The sequence below is a fragment of the Cydia fagiglandana genome, chromosome 3, assembly GCF_963556715.1.
Source record: "Cydia fagiglandana chromosome 3, ilCydFagi1.1, whole genome shotgun sequence".
In the NCBI taxonomy this organism is placed as follows: Eukaryota; Metazoa; Arthropoda; class Insecta; order Lepidoptera; family Tortricidae; genus Cydia; species Cydia fagiglandana.
In genome coordinates this window covers 14,680,937-14,698,792 of record NC_085934.1, presented here as the reverse complement: position 1 = coordinate 14,698,792, position 17,856 = coordinate 14,680,937, and the positions used below count along the sequence as shown (strand labels likewise).

At 37.3% G+C, this 17,856-nt stretch overlaps 3 protein-coding genes across 5 annotated transcripts in view; 2 read left to right on the top strand and 1 right to left on the bottom strand.

Moving 5' to 3' along the window:
* Positions 1-6,285, top strand: part of LOC134680184 (solute carrier organic anion transporter family member 5A1-like) — a 74,961-nt gene extending 68,676 nt beyond the window's left edge. The window contains exons 16-19 of the mRNA XM_063539264.1: positions 193-341; positions 2,150-2,295; positions 2,674-2,895; positions 3,893-6,285. Of these exons, the coding sequence (XP_063395334.1) occupies positions 193-341; positions 2,150-2,295; positions 2,674-2,895; positions 3,893-4,117 (742 nt within the window). The 3' untranslated portion in view covers positions 4,118-6,285. The remainder of the gene's footprint in view (positions 1-192; positions 342-2,149; positions 2,296-2,673; positions 2,896-3,892) is intronic.
* Positions 6,176-11,490, bottom strand: LOC134680185 (peptidyl-prolyl cis-trans isomerase-like). 2 transcript variants are annotated; one of them, XM_063539265.1, is made up of 3 exons: positions 11,352-11,490; positions 10,708-11,273; positions 6,176-6,365 (listed from the first exon to the last, which is right to left on the bottom strand). In XM_063539265.1, the coding sequence occupies exons 2-3, from the start codon at positions 11,270-11,272 to the stop codon at positions 6,325-6,327; spliced, it is 606 nt and encodes a 201-aa protein (XP_063395335.1). In that variant the 5' UTR covers position 11,273; positions 11,352-11,490; the 3' UTR covers positions 6,176-6,324. The 2 variants fall into 2 exon arrangements, with proteins under 2 accessions (XP_063395335.1, XP_063395336.1); XM_063539266.1 differs by lacking the exon at positions 6,176-6,365 and having other exon boundaries at positions 10,553-11,273; positions 11,352-11,489.
* Positions 11,491-13,070: 1,580 nt separating this feature from the next.
* LOC134680181 (mitochondrial ribonuclease P protein 1 homolog) lies at positions 13,071-16,453 on the top strand. Of its 2 annotated transcripts, none has more exons than XM_063539260.1 (5): positions 13,071-13,385; positions 13,544-13,761; positions 14,467-14,615; positions 14,879-15,245; positions 16,066-16,453. In XM_063539260.1, the coding sequence occupies exons 1-5, from the start codon at positions 13,250-13,252 to the stop codon at positions 16,429-16,431; spliced, it is 1,236 nt and encodes a 411-aa protein (XP_063395330.1). In that variant the 5' UTR covers positions 13,071-13,249; the 3' UTR covers positions 16,432-16,453. The 2 variants fall into 2 exon arrangements, with proteins under 2 accessions (XP_063395330.1, XP_063395329.1); XM_063539259.1 differs by having other exon boundaries at positions 13,072-13,385; positions 13,541-13,761.
* Positions 16,454-17,856: the final 1,403 nt, after the last annotated feature.

Here is a 17,856-nt window from a genome sequence, read left to right as displayed (position 1 = left end):
TACTTTCTATGTAATATTTGGTGTCAGCTACCCCCCGCTCCCGGCTAGTGACGCCCTTGCTGCTACCTTATGGCCTAGGTTGGAAACCGAAACTAGACTGACACTGCACTCCAAATAACAGGAGGCAGGATTTTGTTCACATACGTTTTATATAGTGCAAGTTCACATTGTAAAGCATAAATTGTGTAACAGATACGTGGGTCTCTGCGGCGGCATCAAGATCGTGGCCCTGGGCATCTTCCTGGCGGACTGGTGGCTGGTGCGCCGGCGCCGCCACCTCGAGCATGCGCCGCCCGTCGACGCGCGCGACCTGGCCGGCTCCATCATCAGCCTCGACAAACGTAACTACCTACCCATACCGACATACTACATAAGGACTGTATCGTTTATTATAAATACAGATAAAACCTGGTCTAACTGTTGACGTGTGTATTATTTTGTATTACTATGTTCTTAAGGTATAATCTGGGGGTATTTTTAAGACATATCTGATATAAGAATGTTTTACATTTATTTTATTTTAGGGACTTTATGATGATTTTAATACCTTCTAGCAAATGTAATTCGGACAAGCCTATCGAGCTTAATTTGAGACTATTTCACCGATTCCTTAGTACGATTTAAAGAAACAAAAGGTTAATATGCTGCCAAAATATGCCATCTAAGTGTCCTTTTCATGATTGCTCAATTGAACATCCACAGAATAAATGTGGTGTATTTTATCTTTACATGAAAACGACATTTTATGCAACATTTTGGATTCCCGTCAATTTCTGACGCCAGGGAAATGACGGAAACAGCTAAAAGAATCTACCGAAATCCAAAGCCTAACGGACATTCATGGCGTTGAACCATGGCTAGAACAGGTCGATAGAAACGCTCCATGATGGTTATATTGTATACCAAAGTCGGGGTTGTCGTAAGTAACATGCCATATTTTCAAAAAGGCCACCAAGCACAGATCCAAAACTTTTTTCCAACTAAAAGAAATGATTAGACTATGCCCAGATGTTTCGCTTTACGAATCATATGTAATTGCTGTTTACATAGTACGATTTTTTTTGTGTAATACTTATCTTGTTCGCAAACCGTAAATTTTCTTGTAGTATTTGTCCGAAATCGTTGTAGTTACTCGGGAGGATTGGGTAAATATTGTCCAAACCATATGCTTTACGTGATCTCCCAGGACGAAATGTTACTTATTATTAAAGCACTAATTAAACTATATGTGTAATTTTTTAATAAAAACATAATACCAGAAAAAACGGCTAAGTAAAGTTGTATTTATAATAAACGATACAGTCCTTACCTAACCTACTAGATGCGTGTGTGCGGCCCTAGTGCCACCTAGCGGTCATATCTGCCCTAATCGTAACAGACGCGTTTTGTTAGAGAGTGAATCTTCTGTATATAAACTGAAAATCGTAATTCAAGACCAAAAAAAGTAAGACAATGTTGCCACTGCAATAATTTGTTTGTAAAATAGTAAATTCCTTGATATAAATAAACACGCTAAGATAATTTATTTATTGGTAATTTTACTCCTACGATTTAAAAAAATACTTTTATTTACTTATTTTTACATAAATACAAGACGCGCTAGTAAAAAGTGGCAACATTGTCTTACTTTATTTGGTCTTGATTTTCAGTACTACGATTTTCAGTTTAGTACTATTGTTAATCCTGTGGCCATACTAAAATTTCGGATGTACTACATATGTATATGGGAACATCGGTACGTTGTTTCCAGTGACTTCACGAAGTTTGCAAGCATTGCATAATTGCAGACGATTTTTTCTATAATACCGGGGAGACACAATTTTTAGTGGGATTGATTCGACGGATATAGTCTACTGCAGGCCTAACAAGACTCGCTAATGGTACACCCAGCCGCAATATTTCATGGCCACTTTATGTATGAATTCATTGATTTGCGGTTCGCTGCACTGAATCACCTATCATATTCCTGGTTACTCTCATTACTTCTACCAGATTTTATCTCAAAATCTATGTCCTAGTCATGATAATAACGTAACGTCATGATAATTTAGAATTAGACCACTTATCTTGGTATAAATAACACGTGCACTGCGTGTGCTATCAAAATTGTTGCAGACTTTTCTAGCCTAACTTGTACCGTTAATTTCAGTATTCGAAGAGTTGCCGTCGGCGGACAACGCGAGCGGGTTCCGGTCGGGCCTGACGTCGGGGCTGAGCTCGGCGGCCACGTCGCCGCTCGAGGCCGACGCCGACCCGAGACCCTCCATCCAGCGCACCGACTCGCAGTACTCGCAGGTATCTGTCACTAATTATACTTCTGGATTTTATCGTAATTATTATGTGACTGCTACATAATGAAAGGCATTAAAACTCGAGTGTGGGGTTATAAAACGAGCGAAGTGAGTTTCATAATAGAATCACACGAGTGTTTTAATGCCTAATTATGTACAGTTACATACACTGCACTGCTTCATCTACACACATATTATACACTTTCTTTTTATTCATTAACCTCATATTACGGCCCACATTGGGACACTTTTCTCTCTGGCGGACCTCGCGGATACATATGTGGTGGCGTGTCCGAAATATCTTTATCGTACATTTTACACGAAACAAGCCTCAGATATTTTACTGTAACTCAGAGAATTAATTACTTACATCTACTCACAGGAATCGCAAACAGCTCGCAAGAGCTCCCGCGTGCTGGTGGCCTCGCGGCACCTCCGCAACGACTCCAAGACCATCCAGCTGGAGAACACCAACTACAAGTCGCACTCGCGCTCCGGCTCGCGCGACCTCAGCCTCGACCAGCTCAAGCAGCTCGCGCTCAAGAGCGTCGAGAACCTAGACCTCAGCGTGCTGCCGCTGGCGCCACATTTGTGTGGCGACGAGGTAAATGCTACTGTGTTTTCTTGACTCGATTTACTAGTTGACTTAGGGCCATTTGCACCATCCCATAGGGTTAACCAGTTAAACCTGGAGTTATCATGGTTACCAGTACAATTTGACACCTGACCTGTCAAATTTGACATTTGCGCGATTCTGGAGATACTCTTGAACGATTTCCACAGGATATGACTTAGAGATCCAATTCACATCTAATAGATATCTTACTCTATCTAACGTAAAAATGACATTGGTTGCCCGAATTGCGATGCAAAAGAGAACTAGTTGATATCTAAACTATAACGTATCTAGAATGGATCTAGTACGTGTCGTCTCTTGTAAATATCTTGAAGTTCGAATACGGCAGTCCATTGGGCCGGCAATTAATCTTCGATAGGGGGGAGAGGATAGTTAACGGTTTAACCGCTGTGAAATGGTGCAAGTGACCCTTAATGTAGATACCTAATGAGAATTTTTACTTTTGGCGTTATATAATAAGGAACTTAGGTTTTACAGGCCACGGACAGAGCTAACTTTGCATGGACAGAGCGTGAAACGTTAATAGTAAACTACTATGAAAATATAACGTTAATCGTCAACGTCACGACACGCACGGCAAAGTCAGTACCAATATTAAAGTACTATGCAAATATAACGTTTATAATGGCACTCTCAGGCTTGGTCTCGTCAATAAGGGCCAGTTGCACCAACCACATTTGACAGACTGATCAACGTCAGCCGGCGCGCCCCGCCGCTTTACTATGAAACTTTCCATACATAAATTTTTAGCAAACTCTTTAACGATACGAACAGTTTGGTGCAACCGACCCTAAGGGCCAGTTGCACCAACCACATTTGACAGACTGATCAACGTCAGCCGGCGCGCCCCGCCGCTTTACTATGAAACTTTCCATACATAAATTTTTAGCAAACTCTTTAACGATACGAACAGTTTGGTGCAACCGACCCTAAGTAAATTAAATGTGAATGATTATTGTTGAAGGAGAGCAAGCGGTTGCTGGAGGCGGGCGCGCTGCGGCACCGACGCACCGGGTCCCGCGACCTGCGGCCGCCGGGCGGAGTGGGAGGGGGAGGGCGGCACAAGCGCACGTCGTCGCACCACATCACGCTGGAGCCGCACGAGCTCAGCCTGCAGCTGCAGAAGGGCCGCAGCGTCGACCAGCTCGCTCCGTCCCTGCCCCGCCCGCCGCACGACCCCTGCGTCTGAGAGGGACATATTTATCCACCGAAAACTCATTTCGCCTGACGTGCCCGCAGATCTGAAAGCTGTTTTCTGTCGTAGATATTATATTTAAAAAAAAACTATATTTACTTCTAGCGGTAGTTGTTCCCTTCAGCAGAAAATGTCTTTCGACGGATGTGAGCGCGTTAGACGAAGTGAAATTTTCTGTGGTCCCGCTTCCGAGCGTATAGTGATATTTAGTGAAATTTGGGCTCCGCTCGAGCTCGTATCCTGTCGAATAGTAGCGATAGTACTGAATGAGTGATTTGGATCATATCTATGTAGTTACGACGCTTTAAAGAGATCTATCTCTAGTCTGTAGAAAACCCCCATAAAACTATTATGAACTCGATCGATCTGGAGCCGCTGCGAATGAAATTTAAAGAGGATATACCGCAGTTTTATTGTACACATTCTCAACTCTTAACAAATGGTAGCCTTTTAATGTAAACTCATTAAGTGTTACGGTAGGCGTCGATATCATATAGGTTAATAAATAAAACCCCTATAAGAATGGTAAATTTGGACTGCGATATAAACTTTCCCCATGTGCTTGTGTTAGATATAAATACTCAGTATATTTACACTCGGGTTTTCACCGTAGCTATTCTTATAAAGCCATGGATTCAGTAGCTTGAAAACAAATGTTGAGCGATATCTCGCGTCATGACACCATATGCAAGGCAAAATTATGCCAAGACGCTGTTTTTTTTTTGATGTCGCCGACATTTGTCCCCTAATGAATCCTTGGCTTAATAGTTTTAATTAACGACCTTGTTCATAGATTATTGTTGATAAAAATAAGAAGTACTTCAGACGTATTCTTGTCAATGAGCTGCGTAACAGATACAAGTGCATTCACTTTAAAATCTTACACATTAAGAATACTTTATTGAATTGATATGTTAAATTGTAAATATTATTTTATGCGTTAATGCAATGCACTATTTACAGACCATTTAGATATATTTTGTACTTAATTTAATCAACATATTACTTTTCTAAAATATGAGAAGACTAAAATTAAATAATATGGCACTTGATAGATGGCTTAGTGCTCAATCATATTAATTACGTTTTTATTCCTAATTATTTTATAACTTTACTTTTGCACAACAAACATTTGTTTGCAACTTTTATTAAATAATTATTGCAATTAGCATGATTGTGCTTTAGACCATCTAATTTCTGTTGTGACATGCCCACGCAAAACTGCCATTTTGTTGATTTTTTAAATCAAAATATTACATACAAATCACAAAGTGCCACATGACTGAAAGTTCAAGTTCTCTTTTGATTGCTGGCATACAGCTTTTGTACAAATAAAATCTATCCTGCCTTCTTCTATAATTGAGACTTCTGCTTGCACAAATAATAAACACTACCTTTCTTTTAAAATTGTAAAGCACAATATTTTACTAAACTGACATAATTACATTCCCTAAATTCCCTTAAATGTGTAAAAAAACCCTTTTCAACATTTTCATTGAGATAGGCACCAATCACAAGCTATATAATAAAGGTATGTAAAAAGATATGTATATGTCAATTTTATATTTATTTATTATGATCTCAAGATGGTGATGACTGCTGGTTATAATTTTGGTTTTATAACTTGATGTACATTTGTTTATTTTTTTAATATTTAAGTTGTAAATATTATTTTTATATTTAGATAATGTTATTTTAATGTTTTAAAGTAGTTTTTTCATGGCTCACTTCCTGTAAATTTTATATGATAACAAATCTTATTTAGACTTGAAATATAATTATGTTCTACAAAATTTCTTTTGTGAGTTAAAAAAATGTCAATTCTTGGGCTGATGTGTTGTAATAAGTAATCAATTATTATGGTAGAGTATTATTTTATTATGGAACAAGTATTTTAAAGCAATATATATTTATGGCAGAAAAGACAAAGGAAATTAGTAAGTCATCCATGTAATATATTTGTTAAAAGAGATAAATAGTTTGATATGAAAGAGAGTGTTTTATCTAAAAATGCCTTATTACAATAGATGTTAAGACTTGATACTGACTTAGTTGTATTTGTAAAGTTGTTATCTGAATCTTGGAAGGAAATGGTTGAAGATAGCAACTCCAAAACTAATTTGTTGCATTTAGTGAATAATAAAATTGCATACTTATTTTAATATCTTGTTTATTTTAAATTCTTAGATGTCTTAGACAGATCACTGAGCCTTCTCCAAAGCAATCTCTTCTTCAATCTCTCCTGATGAAAAGAATAGAGTTCATTTATTACTCAACAAAACTCAACAAAACTCAAACAAAAGATACTTTTTACTGCATGTGCTCCTAAGCGCCACTTGCACCGTTCCACTAATCCGAGGTTAAACTGTTAATCCAGTGACAAATTGTACTGGTAACCATGGTAACTCCATATTTAACCGGTTAACCCCGGGTTAGAGGAATGGTGAAAGTGGCCTTTAGTAGCTAAATTTATTAAAAATAAATCTACATTTACTAGCACAACATTTTATGTAAGCATTATTTGTGACGTCCCACGGGCAAAGGTACCTTATGGCGGGTATGGAGTTATGCATACCCCAGTAATCTAGCTAACAATAAATAAGCTATCGATGACACAAAAGATCAACCTTCTAAGTTGCGTAGTTACAGAGATATGATTTTTTGAAAATAATGTTGTGAAATGAGCAACTTTACGATAGAGAAGTTTTAAGTTTAGCCGCCTAAAAAACTATGTTCCTGAAGTAAGTTACATAGTTGACTACAAATAATAATACCTTATATATCTGAGATTAAAAAGATGTTGCGACTTGTTCTGTAATGCAAATAGAAACCTTTGATATCGACTGATTTATGTGTATACTAACCAATCTCTTGAAAATAAAGTTTTATTTCATTTTCACGATTGATTGCAATGAGCTCTCAAGATTTAAATTGTATCTATTAGAAAACGACACTGAGAGACAGTTTAAGCAAAAAACAATACCGATTTAGAGGTGAAAATGTATTTTCTGACTTTTTCATATAAAATCAGAAAATTGAATATTTTTACTTTTAATGTAACACACAATCAATTTTTCTGAGCACATATGAAAGAAATTCTGTCATTCAAATGAAATAAATCCTAAAACCCCAACTAAATACTATATTTAACCCCTTATGCCACTTTAAACTTACATAACAATTACAGTATTTGCTCCATACATTTACGAAAAGGTACCTTATGGAAATAAATCTAATAATACATCACTACAAAACATCAATCACATTGAAGTTTATCTTTTATGAATAGAAAATATTAATTTACATTAAACTGCCACAAATTTAATTAGTTCTTCGTCATAATAATCTTAAAAAAGACCAATAATTTGTATGTAATGAAAAGGTACCTTGTGGTTAAGTTACATGATGAGACATGATGATGATGGAACAGTTAGGATAAACTAATAATATTTTGGGGTAAAGATGGTATAAATCGTCTATTTCTTATCAATAATATATTTTGGTTGCCATTGAAGACAAGCGGCATTGAGGTTCAATGACCTCAGATATTCCATAAGGTAATGCGTCGGGTATTGGCATTTTTCAGCAAACCAATGGCTGATTTATTGCATGCGACCAAACTAAATGAAGATTATTATTATTATTATTATTTGTATGTCTTTCCATATCTCGGGACCATGGGGTCCCGGACCTTTGGGAGGCATGCGTGGGGCCAAAGCCAACAGCACAGAGGCCCTTTAAGACAAGTTTGATGTTATGTAATACACCAGCTAGAACCCATTCACGGGTACAAATAGATACCCGTAAATCGGTCCCAGCCGGCATAGGAGCTATTGTAAATGCAGTGGAGAAGAGTGCCGGTTATGGTGTTGAAGTTTGGCTGGTCAAAAGATTGGGCTATTGCCGAGAGGTCCGGACACCTGCCATAACAATGCTTCTACACGTTATCGAGGCAGGCGGTGACTTGCCACTAACTAGGTGGGCCCCTGAAACTGTCGTCGTAAAGACGACCAGGAGCAACACTGGTGTAAGCGGCTCAGGGGTGTCGAGAGGTGTGCGCCGCTTTCTACCCAGTGGCTGTTATAACAGCCACTGTGCCAACTCGCGTCTTATGCATGTTTCACTTCCACCCCTGGAGCATATAGCTCTAACGACTCCTCTCTGGACGGCCAATGAAGGCAAGCCAGAGCTGAGAGTCCTGCGGGTCCCCTTGGGGTCCACTCCGACCGACGAAGACACGCCGGAGACGGAGACCCTGACCGACTCTCGGGAGCACTCGGGTCCGTGGGGTCGTTACTCCCCAACAGCTCGCCACAAGCTGCCCTGCGGGCTTATTATTATTATTATTATAGCCTTATATATTCCATATTCTTTTTTAGTATGGCTTTGTATTTTTAGAACTATTTTTTTTTTTTAATTATTATTATTTATTTTTTTTAATTTATTTATTTATTATTTATTTTTTATTTGTTTATATGGATCCCTCTCTGGGTGAAGGCCTCCTCCAGTTTTTTCCAACTTTCTCTGTCTTCTCCTGTCTCCATCCAGTGTTTTCCGGCTATTTGGGTAATGTCTTCGGACCAGCGTTTCTTCGGCCTGCCGGGGGGACGTTTTCCGTGTGGTCCCTTCCATTTTGTGGTTTGTATGGTCCACCTTTTGTCTGTCATGCGAGCTACATGGCCAGCCCAGTTCCACTTAAGCTTGAGAGCATGGGTAAGAGCGTCGGTTACCTTGGTTTTTTCTCTGATTCTTGTGTGTCGTATTTTGTATATTTTCCGCAGCCCCATCATACTTCTCTCCATAGCTCTCTGCGTAGTTCTTATTTTTTCCTTCACTTTGTTGAGTTTGTTGGTGTATACCCATGTTTGTGAACCATAGACTAGACATGGCAGGAGACAGGTGTCACTCACCACCTTTTTTAATGTCATGCTGTAGTCTCCCTTCATAACTTCTTTCAGAGACCAGTACTTCTTCCAGGTTATAGTTGATCTTCTGATAACCTCTTCTTCGTTGCTGGTTTTCGAAAATGATACCTGTTTGCCTAAATATATATAGTTATTTACGTACTCTATTGTCTCGTTACCAATGATTATAGGCTTTTCATAACTGTTGGTCATCACTTTTGTTTTATTAGTGTTCATTTCAAGTCCTACTTTGCTGCTTTGTTCAGTTAGTGTTCTCATCATGGTTTCTAGGCTTGTGGCAGTTTCTGAAAATAGCACTATGTCGTCAGCGAATCTTAGGTGACTTAGGTGTTGATCGTTTATCCTTATTCCATTCTTTTCCCAACCAAGCTTCCGGAAGACTCCTTCTAGCACTGCGATGAAGAGCTTAGGTGAGAGTGGGTCACCTTGCCGCACACCCCGTTCTATTTTTATTGCTTGCCCTCTTCTGTCTAACTTTACTCTGCTGGTGTTGTTTTTATATATGTTCTTTAGTATGTTGATATATTTTGTGTTAACCTGAGCTAGTTTTAGAGCTTCCCATATAGCGTTATGACTGATAGTGTCGAAAGCTTTGCTGTAATCTATGAAGCCTATATATAGTGGTTTGTTAAACTCTTTATACTCTTTATATCTCAAGTCTCGTCAAGTCTTTCTTAACTAGTATAATGAAGATTATACTAGTTAAGAAAGACTTGACGAGAGTAACTTTGGTATAATAGCAGGCTACTTGGATTTGTAATATCGGTCGATGTACGGTTATAATATTTGCTAGGCGCCCCAACCAGAACTGAAATTATCAAATTAGTTTTGCAGAATGCTAATACAGTTCTCTACCAAACTTCTTTTCCCGTATGGACTAGTTTTTTTGGGAATTTTCAATCTTTTTTCCATAAGGTACCTTTTCGACTAAACTCTGAGACGACATTACTAGGCTTATAACTAACTTATAACAAAAATAAAAACACGTAAACAAACGTTACGCATTAAGGTTTCAGATCACACAATAAAAAAAAATTGAGCATTTTTTCACCTCTTTACAAAACATTTCATATCTCCGAAACTAGAAACCCTCATAAGGTACCTTTTCCCGTGGAACGTCACATTTTTTTACTAATGTGGGCTTGACGCAAAAAGGTTAAGAACACAAACATCTGCACTCCCAGTTCCTGTTAAACTATTCATAGGTTCTGAATAAAGAGGTATTGGTATAATGGTTGCTAATTAGAGGAAAATACAAATTCTAAACATCTACTTCTTGACAACAGTGCAAGTATCGGTTTGAGAGGCCTGCAAGGAGCCAAATTCAACAGAGACCTCTAGCAAAATAAATTAAATATAAGGGGCCAAGTGGATTCTACTCTGGCTGGATGGGACACCAACAAGTTGTAAGGTTAATGTTGTGAAGAGTAATGGAATCTAAATCTAATTGTTATGGAGGACAAGGATGGACTAAATGGTGGGCTAAGGGTGAAAAACTAAAGGTCTGCATAATAAAATATAAATGTCTAAATACTGGTAATAAAAAACAATATTCTACAAGATCTACATTTTACTTTACAACAGTATACTTATTCTAGACTATTAATATAACAAATGCCATCATGACTATTTTGAACTGTAACACTTAATCTAACTCACCACATTCATTGATAACAACCTTCTTGGATACTTGCCCACCCTTGGAGCCCAACTTTTCCATTTTTTGCACAGTATCCATCCCTTCAACTACAGCACCAAAAACAACATGCCTGCGGTCCAGCCAGGGAGTGGCGGCAGTTGTGATAAAGAACTGAGAACCATTAGTATCGGGGCCGGCGTTAGCCATGGACAGGATTCCGGGGCCGGTGTGCTTCAGCTTGAAGTTCTCGTCCTTGAACGTGCGGCCGTAAATGGATTTGCCACCAGTACCATTATGGTTAGTAAAATCGCCGCCTTGGCACATAAAACTGGGAATAATTCTGTGAAACGAAGAACCTTTGTAGCCGAATCCCTTTTCTCCTGTGCAAAGTGCTCTAAAGTTTTCTGCCGTTTTCGGCACCTCTTCAGTATGAAGTTTCATCACAATTCGGCCAAGAGGCTCGCCGTCCGCAGTGATATCAAAGAAAACCTTCTTTTCCTGTTGAGTTGAGGCATAACGCAGAGCAGCAGCTGAATACACTGTGCCGTTTATAATAGAGCGCCGTAACATAGTCGCGACCGACATCCTGAAATTAATAAATAATCATTTAACATATTGTAATTCGTTGGTGGTATAGTATCATGTTCACCATGAATGTTTTTACCTTGAACACGTTGATGTTCGGGAAACAAAAATAATAGCACCAAACTCTGCTAGCGATATCAAATTTGAAAAATTATAATATGACCTAACCTAAATCCTCCTCCAATCACGCTTAAACTGACAGAATGACAAGTGAAGTAACAGTAACTGCAGCACCAAATGTCAAACAAACTGATAAAAATTAAAATTCGAATAAAATGATCATGCCCCTCTTTCATCATGAAATTAAAATTCAGGATTTCCCTATAGGCTAGTTTTTATCTAGTATATGTCTAGTATAATAAATATATACTGAGTCAAGCAGATCTTGTCAGTAGAAAAAGGCGGCAAATTTGAAAAAAGTAGGCGTGAAAGGAGATAATCCCATAGAAATTTTGAATTTCGCGCCTTTTTCTACTGACAAGATTTGTTTGACCATCTTATAGGACACTAGCTATACACTAGCAATAAACTAAATCTTATGGCTCCTCTACACGATGGGCCAACGCCGGCCACTCAAGGGATACACACACCAAGCACAAAACAGATAGGTACAGAAATCAATCTATAGACGGTCAAGCAAATCTTGTCAGTAGAAAAAGGCGCGAAATTCAAATTTTCTATGAGACGGTAACCCTTCGCGCCTACATTTTTCAAATTTGCCGCCTTTTTCTACTGTCAAGATCTGCTTGACCAACTATAGATACAAAGCGCGCTCGAGCAACGCACACATAGACACTGCTCACGGACACGATATCTCGGACCGGTTGGGACCACTGCGAGCGCGAGTGCTATCCGCTTGAGACGCGTCTGTGATCTTTTTTGTGCAATAATGGAGAAACAAAACAAAAAGTTATTATAACTGTACAGTGGACGGTTGTTTAAATTCAACATTAAACGGTGAATTGTCGTTTTTTAAGCTACCAGTGGTTTCAGAGAGAATGCGTATGCGAATTTATTACATTGTACATGAGAATGTGAATTTATTACACTTTAAAATATAATAATCGTGCATTTCGCCAATCTCGAAATCATCGCAAGATATTTTCTTTGGCAAATTTGTAATATAACAATGACATTAAGATTAAAATACCTATTTGAGTTATTAATGTTATTATTAATTTATATTTCCATTGTTCCCGTTTCATCCTCAACAATAAATCAAACAACTAGATACGAGATACGATACTATAGATACCAGTGCCACTACTGCCACTATCACGATAGTTTTTTGTGCATAAGTCATAGTTCGCAACAATCGCAACCCTAGAGCGACCACCGAGCGTAGGTATGAAAAGTAAAGTACATACATGTGATTGACTTCTGTACTTATCTGTTTTGTGCACCAAGGGACGCATTTATGCGTTAGAGGGAGCAAGTGATATTGCTATTTCATTCTACCGCATGGCTGCGTCCCTTGGAGTGGCCGGCGCTGGCCCATCGTGTAGAGGAGCCATTAGCAAATAATATATTGAAAGCCTTAACACACTACCGCACCGCATCGCGACCTTGATGCGGTGCGGTAGTGTGTTATAATTATTATTATTACATTGAACTTGACTTTCATTTCAGATTTATGTTTTTGATGGGATTTATTTTTCTCGCCCTTACTAATTACTTAACGTTGGATTACAGACGGTTCAATAGGACTGAGACTAGGACTAGACCAAAGTACGCCCGTCTGGAATGGCTTTAAAAATAAAAATAACCTCAAAATTTTGACAGCTCGCTTTGATTATAGTTCGTCAAGTATTTGCCGTGTAGTTAATGTTTATTTATATAAATTTTAATAATTAAAATACATTAAAACGTTATTGTTGTTTATGACGTGAGATACATTTTTTAGCGTCGTTATCAGTCTAATTAAATGTGTCCCGTAATAACAGATAAATAAAAAAAGAAGACGTAGAACTTTTTAGAATGTACTGTATAAGGTCAATTTTACATCATATGCGGCAACCTATCCGACAACTGAATCCTAAAAATGTTGTTCACATCAAGCAAACATTCTTCCGACCAGCCAGTCAATTGTCGCAGCAGTCAGAGGACTACTCTGGTAAGACCATGAATCTAGTATTCACCTTCTATGACATTCTTTATAGGTAGCTGGGAATGAGGATCCGCATACGAGGAAACTACTTGAAAAAAATAATCCCCGCACCCAAGAGTATAGGTATTCATTTGATTACAAAATAATAAAATTGTTCACAGAAGACATTATTCACGAAATATGCAAAGGTGATGAAGAGATTGAAAGGAAATTGCGTATTCTCATGTTAGAGGTGGAAGTGATGCGGCAAGACGGCCGACAAGCACCGGACCAGCTGCGGAGCCACCACTGGAAACATCTCATGGAACTACCTAGTAGAAATCAGAGACATTCATACCTTTTGTATCTGTTTAAAACTGAAAGAGCTAAGGAAAACCAAAAAGTAAGTGTTGAAAAAGGGATATTTTCATGATAAAAAAATATTGTACACCATATTGAAGCTCATGTATTATGTCTTACTGGATGCTCTACATTAGGGCCCCCCCACATCTGGCGTCTTTCGAGCGTCGGCGTCTACAATTCTATGGCCGACGTCGACGCAGCGTCGACGCAACTGCGCAGCGACGTCATTTTCCATAGCGCTGGACCGACGCCGACAGACGCCGACGCTCGAAAGACGCCAGATGTGGGGGGGGGCCTTATAGCCCACTTAACCCATTGACTGCTACAAACGGCTGTGGACGTCATCGGAAAGTCTTGCCAAGGGCGCCAATGACGGCTACAGCCGTCAGCTTCGCCAATTCAATAGGGATTTACGCGAGACTCTGTAAAGTTCAATTTCGCTTAAATAATCACGATTGCCTGGCGTTCGGGGCACAGCATATTCGCGCACTGTCTGGCGTTCAAAGGGTTAATGCTTTTCTTTCGTGGTGTTATTACAAACCATATTAATAACTTTTACTGCTACACCAAGAAGGGTATTGTTGAACTAATTAATATGTTATTGTACACCTTTGTAAACCCATATTCAACAAATAAATAAATAAAATACAATATACTAAATGGCTAAGTCAATGTTTTTATAAATTTTAAAGCATTTGGACTGGAATACATACCTAATCATTATAATATGTGCATGTTTTAACAGGCAAAAAAAGAAGCTAGAAAACAAGCATTTTTGGAATCAGAACCTGAAGATACTAGAGAATTTCCTGATGATATGTTATATGGAATTCAACACCAATCATTGTTCTTGCGTATTCGGGACCAGTCCATGAACAACTTTGATAACTACAGGTGAATATAATTTATAACCCTTAAAGGGTAAAAATCATGGAAGGTCATGAGTTCAAACCTCAATATTATCAATTTTCTGCTTAAGTAAAAATACAAAAAGAGGGTATAAGATAGTGTACCTGTAAAGTATTTTTGTCAGTACAAAATTAAAGGTTGAATATATAAGTTGGCACCATGTTATTGACCATTGCCATAGAAAATTTTGTTCTACAAGTTGTCTAGTTTTGTGGTGCATTCTTATACAATTTATGCTTTTATTTCAGAGCTTTGCAAGCTATAACGCATGGTCAAAAAGTGGTAATAGACTGCTCATATGAGAACAACATGATATACAGAGAAGCAGTAAATGCTGCTAAACAAATGACCTTTGTCTTCGGTGACAATAGAATACATAAAGACCCATTTGATGTGCACATGTGTAATGTGAATTTAAAAGGACACTTCTATAAACAACTAGTAAAGAATATACCTTCACTTGAAGAGCCGTGGATACCTCTGAATATACACACAGAAAGTTACTTGGATGTGTTCCCAAAAGAGAAATTAGTTTACCTCACTCCACATTGTCGAAATGAATTGACAGAGTATGACCATGACGCCATTTATATTGTTGGTTGTATGGTGGATAAGGTATGTCCAAAATTATTAGAAAAGTATTGGTATTTATAATTTAGAGCAGTCTGTTTTATGCAAACTCTACTTATTAATATAACTACTACTGTATCACACAATCTTACTGTTAGAAGCCCTTGACCATAATAATAGCATAATTATATTTCAAGTAAAATAAGAACCCTTTACTTCAAGTGATAAGACAAGATCATAGAAGTGAGATTTCTATGTAATAAGTATTTAATATATTTCAGATATTTCTAGAATAATATTGTATTTATATTATTTATTATTGACTAATAAGGGGTCATCCATTAATTACGTCACACCAATTTCTAGGTTTTTTGACCCCTCCCCCCCCCCCTTGTCACACTTGGTCACATTTGGCAAACCCCTCCCCCCCTAGTGTGACGTCACATTTTTTCTACGAAATCGCCAAATCGAATTAAGTTAGTACCTAAGTATTATTAATATTTTATCAAAATATTTTTGACGATATAAATATTAGTAATTTTATAACCCAAAACTACTTAGGAAAGAAAATGAAACGATTAAAAACTATTTTCGTTTTAAAAACTTGTTATTTAAATGTACAGCGAATAAAATAATTTAAATAAATTTTCGGTTATTGATGAAGTTAAAGTGACGTCACAAAGTTTGTGTCTCCCCCCTCCCCCATGTCACAATATGTCACATTTTCTTGACCCCCTCCCTCCCCCTAAACGTGTGACGTAATTAATGGATGACCCCTAAGACAGAAAAAACATACTGTTAATGTAACTTATACAAATAACAAAACAGATATATTATGCAACTAACATGTGTACATTTATTACAGGTAAATAATGAGCCCCTGTCCCTGGCTAAAGCTAAGAGAGATGGAATCAAAATGGCAAAACTGCCTCTTGACAGGTATCTAGAATGGGCCCCAGGTTCAAAAAAGAACCTGAACATAAACCACATGGTACCAATACTATTAGATCTAAAAACTACTGGAGACTGGGAATATGCATTAAGACACGTCCCAAGGCGAAAGCTAATGGAAACTAAAGTGGTAGCCATGGAAAACAAGTTAAAACGCACCCCAGCACTGAGAAAACACGTGTTCAAGAATTTAAGACTTCATTCTGAAGAGCTTCAAGACTCATTTAATGAAAAGAGGAAACGATCAAAAAAGTCATTGTATGATGATGACAATATATAATTATAGGAGTATATAGAAAGTATTACTTTGTTTTTTTTTTCATTAATATGGACCAAAGTCCAAGCCTTCCTGAGCTTACCAATTTGTGGGGGTCAAATTTCATCATGTCATTAGAATTTCAACCTTAGTATTCCGATTTAAAGTTCAAATTATAAAAGAATTTCGTAAAATGTGATGATTGATTTTGAATCACTAAAATGTAACCTTCATTTGGATTTTATGTATAGAAAACTTGGATTCGAGTAGCATGAAATATGTGTAAGAGAGACTTTGATAGTAAATAATCACAGAGTATGTCGGCTTTTCCTAAGAAAAGTCTGGTCAACCATGTATAAATTTAAATAGAAACAATTCAAGAAACAATAGTAATGAATCCAAATGTAACTATTTGTGAGGGATTGAAGGGTAAGTAATATATAAAATAAAACAATATTTGGAGTCTAATGTGCCATATAAGTTTAATTTTGTACACAGCATTAAAAGATTTCATAACTATAGGTTTAAACTATTTACAGTCTGATGTTGATCACTGAAGTATAGATTGTGATAGACACTTAATATTATTGAATCAATACAAACATTGACCATTCTTATACAATCTATTGCACACATAGATTCTCAAAAAGATTGCATGCTAAGCATGCATGCATTTTCGTGTTTTACATTTAAAATAATAACTAGTACATTGAAGTAATAAAAAAGTAAGTCTAAATTAGTCTACAAAAGTAGAAATATACACATAACATACTCTCAACATAACCACTACACAGTAGATTGACTCTCGTCGCGACGCAGGCGGATAAAACCATAATCATTTATACATTCCTCTCTCTAAAAGTACAAAATAAGTAAATTACGCTCTGCAATTATATAGGGTACATCGCCAATTATTAGCCAGTTTTCAATTACTGGCCACCTATACTAAAATGAATTCTGTGTATAGGTGAATAGAACTCATTTTTGTAAGAGGCGGCCAGTTATTGAACGAGTGGGTTGTGGATAAATTTCAGTTACTGGCCATTTTCCTTATACTGAAAATGAGTTTTATTTATCTGTAAATAGAATTCATTTTTGGAATAGGTGGCCAGTAATTGAAAACTGGCTAATAATTGGATTTTCGTACCTTATATACTAAAATGAACTTTGTTCACCTATAAATAGAAATCAAATTAAGTGGCCAGTAATTGGGGGGTGGCTAGTAATTGGCGATGTACCCTACCACTATTTATTTATAAATAATCTTGTACTACATCCTACTGTAAAACAATCAGCATTATAACTACACCAATGGCAGAAGACTGTTTCAACGTGTTCATTATAGTTAACTATAGATCATAGTATTATCTCTTAAGTTAAAAGTTCATTAAAAACAGTAAATTTATTCACCGCGAATTAACAATTTCAATGCCGAAATAAGTCAAATAA